Here is a 12,020-nt window from a genome sequence, read left to right as displayed (position 1 = left end):
TTTGGTGGGATCGTTGGTCTAGTTGAAAGACCAGAGGTGGATCTCAGATCCATTTGGTGGGGATCGTCGGTTCAGGCGAGGGACCGGAGACCATGGAAGAAACCAGTAACATATCTATGATATCCACAAAAACTTGGTACCACATGCCTATTGGTGAATGAGTTGGTGCATAATAGCATTGTATATGTTGAAAATAATATATGTCTTTATATCTATGTATATGTTTGTGTACTAGTATAATGTTATATTTGTTTATCATATTGTTGCTAAATTTCACTGTTATCACTTGTAAGTGTATTTGTACCCCTTCTTTATTTTGTTAGATTGACTTTGTGCAATATTGTAGAGATAATCAACATGAGTGATAGATTGTGAAGATCGTGAGACGGCTTTGACGCACTCTTAGCATTTACTATATTTTTTCGTCTTTCATTTAGTCGAATAAATGCTCTGATCTATAACATCGGAGATTCAGACACTTGTATTTTCATGTATTGAGTTGTAACTCTCTTTTATGGAGTTTTCAGAGATGTTTTATTCAGATTTATGATATATTTTCTTTTATCTCCCATTGTGAATTATTTAGTTGCATGTTTATGTATGAGAGTTTTGATGAAGTAACTTCCTATGCATGAATTTTTCGTTAAAAATAAATATGGGGTTTAAGGTGTTTCAGAATGCATTATGTGTTGATGTATCCATAAAAAGTTTAGAAACTTTTTTTGTGATTTATTCTTTTGTCTATTATGCCAAATGAGAAAAATGATGTATGTATGGTAAAATAATATCAATGACATCAATTTAAATTCAAACTTGTTTATTTTTTTGCTTTAAAAATCCATGATGTTAAGTGTGGACATGAATGAAATCAAGTGTGACAAAATCTTGGCTTTATCTGAAAATGCATGCACAATTTAGTATCGCGTATAAAATGTGATGATTCTTGAATTAGAATATGAATGGAATAAAGTGACTAAAAAAAAGTAAAGGCATGTATGGTTCTAAGTTCTTTTTTTGTTGACCTTGTTTGAATGAAAATAATGAAATGAGATGAATGATTATGGGGATTGAATTAGCCAAAACACAAATGTGATGAATGATAATGCATGAAAAGACTATATATATTTTTAAAAAATTTAGATGAAAATAAAAGTTAAATTTCTTTAAATTTTCAAAAGAAAACCTCTAATGTAAGGAAAACATAAAATTGCCTAAAATATAAGCTATCAATGACAAATGACTAATGAAATCTGGATAAAATAAACATGAATGGAAATGTGATGAGCTAAAATGCAATTAGGTCAAGTTGACTTTTAGTTGGCCTTTAACTGAACGATTGATCAATGATGCAAATGTCTTGATGAATGAAATGACTTTGGGGCAAATTTAGGGTATGAGACCAACAAGAGGATATTGGCGAAGATGAAAGAAGTCGCAAACACAGAATAAGAACTCTCAAGACTCACAAATGACATAAAAAGAGATGGTAACCTTAGGAATCCTCATATATCCTCTAGTAAAGATGGATATATGATCCATATTGGTGGACGTTTGAAAGCACAAACCACCGACGATCCAACCGTTGTTTTGTGTCTCCTCGCTTTCTTTCATTTTAGGCCATTGATCAGTCTGTCTAGCTCCCTTATATAAGGGTCACTTAGTATTTTAAATGCTTTTTCACTCTTTTCACAAACTATAAGCTTCTTCTCTTCTAAAAACTCTAATTGTTTCTCTCTAAGATTCAACGGCACCTATTTTATTAGTCTCTTTTCTTCTTCGGATCCTACATTTCTTGGTTCATTGTAACCGTTACCTCCATTTTTACTTCTTCGGGTACCATTTCTCTCTTTCTTGTTTGTAGTTCATTGCTTCCCTTTCTTCATTTTAATCATTCGAAGAGTTTTCGCCCATATTAGTCATTACTAAAATGAGGGACGGAAAATAACAAGCGCTAAACAAGGAGAAAAATTGTACCTGGAAATAATTGAAGGTTGAGGGAGAGATTAAGACAAAGGAAATTTTTTAGGGTGCGATGAAATGTGAAAATGCAGGACCCAAGGAAAGAAAAAAGACAAATAGAACATGAATGTGCTTAGGGAAAAGCAATTGGAGCTCATACAAGAAGAAAATGATTACAATTTTGGTAAAGAGTGGAAATGTGATTAGGAAGGTGAAGAAACCTTTACATATAGAGACAAGACAGGTAAATCAATGGTCCCAGATAAAATAAAATGAGCAGATGAAAAATAACAGTTAGATTTGCCTTGATATTGTAACAGAACTCTAGTACACTTGATCACTCTAGAGGAAAGTCGCATGCCTTAGTCTAAGAACTAAGGCCACATGTAAGAACAATAATGTGATACGTTTCAATGATGAGATTAACATTTAATGTGTTTGTTTCCAAGATCACTGACTTCAGTTCACAAATCTTTCCCACTTCTCAAAACAATGAAACTGACACGGTAAGCCCAACCCACTTTCCTGAAAGACTTCCCATTGATGCACCATGATAAGCCTCGTGTACAACTGTCATGGAATGGTGACAAGCCAAAAAGTGGGAAGCCCAATCATTAGTCTAAAGTCTCCCCATCAAGGTATTGAAGGTAAAGTGTAACTTGCTATAAAGCTCCATACTGAATCCACACTATGGGCTATTGCCTACCATTAAATACCACCATACAACTTCCCGCATTCCACATCGAAAATCCAGGGACGTCCTTAACCACCCCTCATATATAAGGCATATTCCACATGATATCTGAGGTATTTTCTGAACCACAACTCACTTTACTTCTATTTCTCTTACATATTTTGGCGTTAAAGTGGTAACTTTACAGGTCCATTCATGTGTCGTTGCATCAAAGATCTACTCCATCACATCAAACTCTACTCTGTCATTTCATCAAGCATTTTGTTTCCCTAACGACATAATACTTATTTTTTAAACTAATTAAATTAATTAAATTTATGTTATCTTAGAACGAATGAAATAATGAGTATCTTTTCCCATTCAAGCACCTTTTAATGAAAATAGGAAAATTTCCTAAAATATATTTTAAGAAATTAATTAAAATAATAAATTTTAACAAAAATTCATTTATTTAATTAGTTAAAAAATTTAAAAATATTTTCTTTATTAAAAATCAATAAAAAATGTCTATTGCAGAAGTGTGTGGCAACATCATAAATTGTGGATTATAGTAAGTTGTATTAGTTGAAATTGAATTGCGTTTATTAGTGTAGACAACTACGAAATTGGATACTTTGAGACAATTTTTAGGTGAGATGATTCTGCAATGATATTTTTTTTTTGAAGTCGATAAAATTAGAGGTTTTTCAATGAAATCATGCTATAAACAAATATTAATCGACAATACGGAATCAATGTTGGAGGATATAATCAATTTGGCTTGCAAAAAGGTGTGGCGAATTAAAATCTCATCCAAAATCCAGATTTTCGAATGATAGATTATTCTCGAAAGAGGGGTTATCCATGAGACTTAAAATACTACTATTTATGCTCTATGTTATCAAAGAATTGAAAGTCATTCACGAATTTTTGTATCTTGGCAAAATCGGTATGATCGAAGATATTTGAATAGTTAAATACTCCTTTCGTTCTATAATGAGTGACCCGATTGCCTATTTCACACAGATTAAGAAAAAAAAAATTGAAAGAAAGATAATGATATTTTTACTAAAGTATCCTTATCATGTTTAAGAATGATAAAAATAATAATAATTAGAGGGTAAAATTGGAAAAATGCATGGAAAATTAAAATGATTCATTTATTTTGGAACACTCTTTTATTCTAAATGATTCACTCATTGTGGATCAGAGAAAATACTTCTCTGTGAAAGATTTGATCGGACTTGATCATCTCTTAAATTTTTGTAAATCTCTAAAAGATAGAGGTTGAAGAAATTTAATGTTATGTTTTGATTTGAAATGTTATGGAACATTTAATTGATGAGGAATGAAATTATTTTTTAAGAAGTTGAAGGAGATGCATCTCAATTGGTAGACAATATAAAAACAATTGGTAGACAATATTAAAATAAGAGAAAAAAATATACACTGAAAATTTAAAATAATTTTATATTATCAATCCATTGTCATCGTATATTCCATTAAATCATTTTAATAATTTTAAATTAGTTATGTGACATAGTTGATTAATAAATCTCAATTAAATAATTTTATAAAACTATTTTATATTATAAATTCAATATCTTTAATCTCTAAAAACTTACATTACATTAGAGGTGATATAATTGGCAAAAAAAAACATTCTAAGATGAGACATATCTTGTCTATGTGACATGCTATGGTGTTCGTTGAGATAAATTTACAAACAATTTCTCTATTGTAATGGGTTGAGTATCCTCCCTTAAAGCATCAATAAATCTATTGCTTACTATTAAAATAAATAAATAAATAAATAACTAAAGAGTGTCTTTAACACACTTTTTCTAAAATACATAAATAAAAATGTTAACTCATTCTATGGGTTGTCGATTTGCCTTCTCAGAATCTAGCCCAAATGTTTTTTCTTAACCAAAAAAAAATCTATAAAAGAATCCACATATTCCATTACTCTCTCACTCTTCTTCTTCAACCTATCTCATTAACAGCATAGAAATGGAGACAGATAACAAAACTCAAAGACAAGCCGTCTCCTACCACTCTTCTCTCCGTTCAGGTGCCACTTTGCTCTCACGCCGACTGTTCCCTTCTTGCCGCACATTCATCCTCCGCCAACCAAGATCTGATCCCGATATTGCGACTCAACTTGACCGCATGCTCACAATAATAGATGTTTTAGAGGCTGCATCACTCCGAGTCGGTCCCGGCAACAACCTTCCCGATCACTATGCCGTCCTCCAACTCAAACCCTCCGACACCAACACCAGAAACCGTGATTTTGTGCGGCAGCGTTTCAAGAAGCTTGTTCGCCAGCTTGACCCAAACAAAAACAAGTTTCCTTTAACGGAAGAAGCTCTGATGCGAGTCCGTGAAGCCTGGCAAATTCTCTCTGACCCGGTTCAATTAGCCCGGTACGAACATGAGATTAGAGGAGAGGCTGAGGTTGAGGTTGTTTCGCCAGCTTCGTTTTGGACTATGTGTCCTTATTGCTGGTACTTGCATGAGTATGAGAAGAAATACCAAGATTGTACCCTTCGGTGTGGTAACTGTCAGAGGACATTTCACGGAGCTCCGGTGAAGCCGCCGGAGCCGGAGTCGATGGTGGAGGGGAAAGAACAGTACTATTGCTATCACATGAGTTTGCCCTTAAGGTATCCTGTGGATGAAAATTGTAGTTTTGAATTTGGGGGTAATGCGGGTAGGAAGATGAGGATAAAAACTGTGGCTAATAGGTCTAGAGTGAAAGGGTTTGTTGTTCCCGATAGTGAATCTGAATCGGATCCTGAAATGGAAGTGGAGCTGTGAAAACCCTAATTTCTAGCCTAGTTTGGGAAATGGGAACTTGGTGTGTGTTTTTGTGTTCTGGAAAAAGAGGCATGGCTTTGCTTGTGTGATAGAGATTTTAGCAAAAGCATTGCCTTTCTAACTTGTTGTAATCTGTATATAATTTATGTTTCACTTAAGGTTGCAACTCTTCTCTATGTCAATTAGGTTGTTTTCTTCTTGTGTTTGTTTATGATTATTGTTTGATGTTAGTTTGGCTTGATGATGCACAAAAGCTCTGTTTTTTAATTGCTCATTACTGGGTCTAAGATTCTTAAATACGAGGTTGAATTTTATACTTCACTGAGAATTTGAGTGGACAAGATTTCAACATTACTTTTGAGATTCTTTGATATACAGAGGTTGATATTCTAATTAAACTCCAATCCGAGGAGAGGAGGCCAAATTGTCTTACACATGATGTGTTGATGATGGGTTTTTGTTTGTGTAATATGATGGTATGTCTTTTGGATGACTTGTCATTAAATATGTGTTCTCGGTGTGTTGTTGCTCCAATCTGTGTATGCACACTGTTTAGACATCATAAGAATTTTGGGTTTGTGTTGCGTGTGGTTGTGGTCATTTAGTCTGTATGCTCTCTTGATTGTGGGAGCCAAATTTTATTTTTGTACTGAGAGCTTCTAAGTTTCTTGGCTTAATCTTTACACCTCTTGTGCTTGGATTGATCTCTGTTGTGTTGTCAAAAAAATGTGTTGTCAAATAGAGTAAAATATTGTGAGATTCGAGATAGTTGGGTTGATATAGCCATTATAGTCAAGTTCAAGTGCTTTGAGTACTAGATGGTAAGATTGTAAGTGCTAAGCAAGTGCTAAGCATGTTTGAGAGTTCTACTATCTGAGAAAAATTGTTTTTGTTGCCAGTATATCGGACTTTTTGAAGCAAGATCATGAAGAAAAAAAAATGTTACTACAATTTTTTAGGTAGGATCTTACGTGTTGGTAACTAATGCCATGAGTATTACCATTGTTGCTACAATTTTTTGGGTAGGATCCTACGTGTTAAGTTATGAGTTTTACAATTTTTCACAAATAAACCGATCATATTTAAGATCCAATGCTTAACTACATTGGATATAGAATTTTAATCCAGTACAATCAATATATCATCGCATTCACAGATATAACATATTCAAGATAGTTAGATCAAAGTCAAAATATTGCCGCATTCATTTATTTAGCATATTCCCGATTGTAAGATTAAAATTGAATGATTCAGAATTTAATATAATTTTGAAAGACTTGTCTTGATTTCTTTACTCTTGTATTGATTATTTTCAACTCATTGTGATTTTGTCACACTTAAAGTATGTTATATATATGCCTTTCATTTACCCTAGAGTGTTACTTATGCCCTCAAACAAGATACAAGTTACTGGCAGCTGCCATGAGTTATACCAGGTAAATGTTTCAAAACTGAAATACAATGATATTCCCTTGTATTAGTATAGATGAAGATTTGTAAATGTTACTACAGAATTTACAAATGGTATAACAAAATTACTGAACTACAATAATTCTTGAGCCTTTGTAAACAGGGTTTCATATACATAAGGCAAAACTTTAATATGTACTGAGCATGTGTGGGCCCCGTTCATTATCATATCTTCAAATGAAGTTGCATCCACCATGCATGAGTAAATATTACATGAAAAATTTAATCCAAATCTAGTGTTCATTCTCAATGCTTATAAAACTTCAACTCTCGGCTACAATTGGCTTTCAGTGTATCCTCCAATTTCTCAGCTTGGTCAAACTCAACTTTAAAAGTAACCATGGATATGTCATCTTTACCCGTGTCATAATCCTGCTTCATGTCTTCCACATTAAAAGACTGCAGCTGAAAATGACATTAGCAATGAACATAAGATAAGATGCATATACATTCGACAGAAACACATAACTTAAGTATACAACTCTTGCAATTAAAGCAACTCTCTTGCAGTGTGCCAATATAGTGTTGGAGGCTAATAGCAGAAGCCACATAGCAATGGAAATATGACAATTATATATAAAATGGCACACTGCATCCAAATAAATAAGGGAACGGAGGCAGATGTCTTACATATTGAAGGTTTGCTTAACACTGCGAATATAAGAGTAATACTAACTGGCTCTTCAATTTTTATATTATAAAAAATAGGTCATGTTTGGCACATAAAGATTCTTCAGTTTTGTTATTTTAAGAAATCATAAAATTATTTTTCCCATATATCCCATATTCATACAGTTAAACTCCTTCCGTTTTGTTATTTTAAGAAATCCCAATTGTGTGCATTTTTTGGAAACAATGAAAATGCCATAAATTATTTTCATTTTTTCAAAAAATTCATTATCTCTAACCAAGTATTTCATCATCTCTTAATGAGCAAGAGTTAGTAACGCTATCCAGACATGATAGCCTAGGCAACAAGGAATGGATAAACGAAATTAAGATATGCTGCTCAAAACGGGTGTACAGTTCCTTAATTACAAAGGTTAAATATTAAATATGAATATCCAAACACATTTTTGAAAAAATCTTACAATTCTTCTCATCAGACTCTTATTATCGTACCGTATTCATAATCAGGGAGTCATCAATATAAATATGCAAGAACAAACCTGATGGTAGAGCACTCCAAGCAAGTCAAATGGGACTTCTACACCCATTGGCACCTACATATTTCATAATTTTGTTCATAAATCCACACATCATAAATATAATTAGTTCAAAAAACCATCAAGAAAGTGCAATTCTAGGTATAGATAAAACCGAAGATGCATTACTAGCTAGAAAATGAACCACCTTTGTTTTAACAAGACAAGTCGGAGCATTCTTCAGACATTCTGATGCAACTCCTCCATAAGCCCTGACCAATCCCCCAGCGCCTAGTTTGATACCACCAAAATGCCTGAAATTCAATATAGATCACGATACAAATCATGTTCGAAATCCAATATCAAAGGATAAATTGCTTAACCCTTAAAATGTACAAAACAATCCGCAAGCATACATTCTGCAGTTACTTTGTCAAGGAATAAAAATAAATTGAGTTGATATTGAGCCCATACAAACCAACAGAATTCGGTAGCTCAACCTAATTGACATCAATATACATATATGAAATCATTGAAATGTTAAAGGTTGTTAAAGTATTAACCTGATCACAACCACCATTACTCTATCTATTCCTGAAGTAGAAATAGCAGAATATATTGGTTTCCCAGCCGTACCTGAAGGTTCACCGTCATCATTGGACCGATATTGATCCCCCACCTGTTAAGAAAAGATAAGATAAGCAGTCTGCAGAAGTAGTAGCAACTCATTAGTAACATTTTACACTATTATATTTTTATAGCTTCAATTGTACTATGCCTCTTCAATGTTCCAATCCAATCAAAAAAATTAAAACCATCTAGTAAAAGATACAACTTGTGAGTCAAGACTAAGAGCATTTTTGGTAGAGGACACTATTAGAGGTTCTTAATTCCAAAATACACATCTCTTATTCTGTGTTTCAACATATTTACCATACAGTGAAAAGGAAAATGTGTCTTTAAAATTAGATGCTAAAAAAATCTGAAGCATGATCCATTTCAAAGACCATGAAATGCTATTCTAATTGCATAACACTATGCCTACCTGCAGAAAATTAAAAACACAAAAGTGTTGGTGTACAAAGTTGAAGATGAAGATGATGAAAAATGCAGAGAAGAGAGAGAAAATAGATCTAACTAACTTTTGAGAGAAATTCTATTGATTGCATTATGAAATTCTATTACACGTTTGATTTATATACACAAACAAAAATGTCCACGTTGGCAAAATGCTAACTTACGCTAGCTGAGGAGTGCACCTTCTGAAAACTTAAAACAACTACAACTCAGAAGCTAACACTAAGGTTCTGAGCACCTACGCTGAGTGAGGTTCTGAAGCCTATAGCTTCTGAGCACCAACACTCCTGAACTATGAATTATATCTAACAAAAACCAAATTAATTCAAGACCAAATACTTAGATACCATACACCTCAACCTACACTCCAATAAATTCATCTAGCTCTGATGATTCGTCTAATGCAGCACAAACACACATGATTTTATACCATAAATACACACCACGACCAATATGAACGGTCAAATTTACTATCTGCATGATTCTATATCAGCACCATATTACACTATCTTCCTTCCTTTTCCAAAGCATCTGCGATATTGTTTGCCTCTCGACTATCATGGACAAAAAGTGACCAATGCCAGCATTGGTAGCAGATTCTTGAGTTTGTTGCTATAAAATCTCAATTTCCATTGACAGGAATCCAATTTATTCACTCATACTAGAGCATTTCTTGAATCAGATTCAACTATTATGTCTGCATGAAACTCAGCCTCATTATTGCCACATTACTCAAGATTCAAACATGTTAGAACATTTTTTCCTCATCAATTTTATATGCAATTTATAAAGAGCCTATGGTTGGCCTCTAACAACATAAGTTTTCTTTTTTTGTGGTTCTAAAGAGCCTAGTGGCGAATTCAAACATATTTAGTGTTGAGAAATAGGGAATTATGAATTTGAAGTGTTATTTGCTATCTTAAGAACTATTTGTTATATTGAAGTGTTATAATTTCAGTTTTTTAACCTCTAGAAACTCACGCACACAACCATGTCTACAAAAGTTCAAAATATGGTGATGACTCTCAACCTAGCAATATCGGTTTTTTGTCAGTTGAGCTAGGTTTTGCCGACTAATTTCAATTTATATTTGCTATCTTACGAAGTATTTTGATAATTCACAATTTTGAAGATCAATTTACATATTCATTAATAATTTAAAAAAATAAAAAAGCATTTACGATACCTTATAAGCCCAGCAATTGTGAGTAGCTTTTGGATCCCGAACCTGATAATAAACAAAGTGAAAAAAAATGATCAATTTGTTCACTAAAGTTACAAAATTTTCAAATTAAATTGAGGAAATGGTTGAACGTAAATGGAACTAACCTGAGAAAGGAAAGACATGGCAGATTTGTCGTCGGAGACGGAGCCAGCAATGGCGATGAACTTGCTTTTCTTTATGTCTTTCTGGAAAGTGACTCTCTCTTTGATTGTTGTGAATTCACCCGAATTGTTACTGCTGCTGCTGCTCGCCATTGTGCTTTTCTTGAGTTTGGCGATGGCGAAGAGTGAAGCGTAGATGCGGTGGTGGTGGTGCTGATAACTGGGTATCGTTGCTGTTGCCACATGCATCTCTCAACATTCTCTTCTTCCCAAATAATAATATTAGTTAGTTAATGACTATTAATTTATGGTATATATTTTATTTTATTTTTATAGATAATGGATCTTATAAAATGTTATCAAAAATTGAATGAATCTTACAAAATAAAGTATAAATTTTAGTTTAATTAAAATTTCATTTTTGTCTTTTGAATATGGGAGACATTCTCATTATAATCTTTAAATATATTAAAATTATTAAAATATATTTTAAATTTTTATAAGTAAAATTTACATTAACCAAAAAACATATAAAATTGGCGGACAAGCCTAACCCAAAGAAAAATAAGTAAACGAAATAAAAATCAAAAAGAGCTTTGTTTTAATTTTAAAATATATATATATATATATATATATATATATATATATATATATATATATATATATATATATATATATTATAAAAAATGGATTTTATAAGACTGTTTTTAAAAATATTATAAATTTTTTTATATTTAAAAAATTGAAAAACTAATTTTAACATCTTATAATATAAACATATATTATCGAAGATCAAAACATAATTAAAATTAAAAAATTTTCAAAAAATTATATTTTAAAAATAGATTTTTTTTCAAAATAACCAAGTTTGGTAGAGGATCCGCTGGATGAATTGGCGCATCCCCACATTATAAAGAGGATGCGCCAACAACATTGACGCATGCATTGGACTCCTCATGAGGAGGTGCCAATGCTAGTGACGCATGCATTGGGCCTATGAGGAGGCGCCAATGCTAGTGGCGCCTGAGTGTATTTTGGTTGGTGGGCACCAATTCATCTGGCGTCTGCATGTGATGGTCATGTGGGCGCCAATCCCTCAGGCGCCCACGTGTTTGTACGATGGATGTTCCGTCTCTATAAATACCACGCATTGGATACAATATTTTTCACTCAAACTCATCTCCTAATACCATAATTTGTCTAGTTCAACCATCAATTTCAAGTCTCTCTGTTTCAACAATGTTTGCATACATTCAAAAACGAAATGCTGATGTAATATTTTCTGCCGTTGCGGCTCCGATACAGGTTCGACTTTGGAACACAAATACGTTTGAACGTCTTAATCGGACGTTGTACAATTGGTTAGAGCGAGAAATTGGAGAGGGTGAACAGATTAGAAGAATACAATGGCTTGTGTCCACGTTCAACCAGCACAGAGAAGTGCGCGAATGAGTGGATATTAAGACCGACCAAGACGCTCGTAGGATGATGCATTACATGTTCAAAATTGTTTTGATGGTTGTAATCGCATAGTTTTTGTATTCTAG

At 33.0% G+C, this 12,020-nt stretch overlaps 2 protein-coding genes across 2 annotated transcripts; one reads left to right on the top strand and one right to left on the bottom strand.

Moving 5' to 3' along the window:
• The first annotated feature begins 4,517 nt into the window (after positions 1-4,517).
• Positions 4,518-5,621, top strand: LOC127074958 (uncharacterized). The gene has a single exon (XM_051016381.1). The coding sequence runs from the start codon at positions 4,646-4,648 to the stop codon at positions 5,453-5,455; it is 810 nt and encodes a 269-aa protein (XP_050872338.1). The 5' UTR covers positions 4,518-4,645; the 3' UTR covers positions 5,456-5,621.
• A 1,275-nt stretch (positions 5,622-6,896) lies between these two features.
• Positions 6,897-10,764, bottom strand: LOC127074957 (uncharacterized). The gene is made up of 6 exons (XM_051016380.1): positions 10,477-10,764; positions 10,334-10,375; positions 8,634-8,749; positions 8,279-8,384; positions 8,095-8,148; positions 6,897-7,330 (listed from the first exon to the last, which is right to left on the bottom strand). The coding sequence occupies exons 1-6, from the start codon at positions 10,720-10,722 to the stop codon at positions 7,172-7,174; spliced, it is 723 nt and encodes a 240-aa protein (XP_050872337.1). The 5' UTR covers positions 10,723-10,764; the 3' UTR covers positions 6,897-7,171.
• Positions 10,765-12,020: the final 1,256 nt, after the last annotated feature.

The sequence above is a fragment of the Lathyrus oleraceus genome, chromosome 4 (assembly GCF_024323335.1).
Source record: "Lathyrus oleraceus cultivar Zhongwan6 chromosome 4, CAAS_Psat_ZW6_1.0, whole genome shotgun sequence".
Taxonomy (NCBI): domain Eukaryota; kingdom Viridiplantae; phylum Streptophyta; class Magnoliopsida; order Fabales; family Fabaceae; genus Lathyrus; species Lathyrus oleraceus.
Note: the sequence above shows the minus strand (reverse complement) of the source record. Positions and strands in the feature narration are given on the sequence as shown.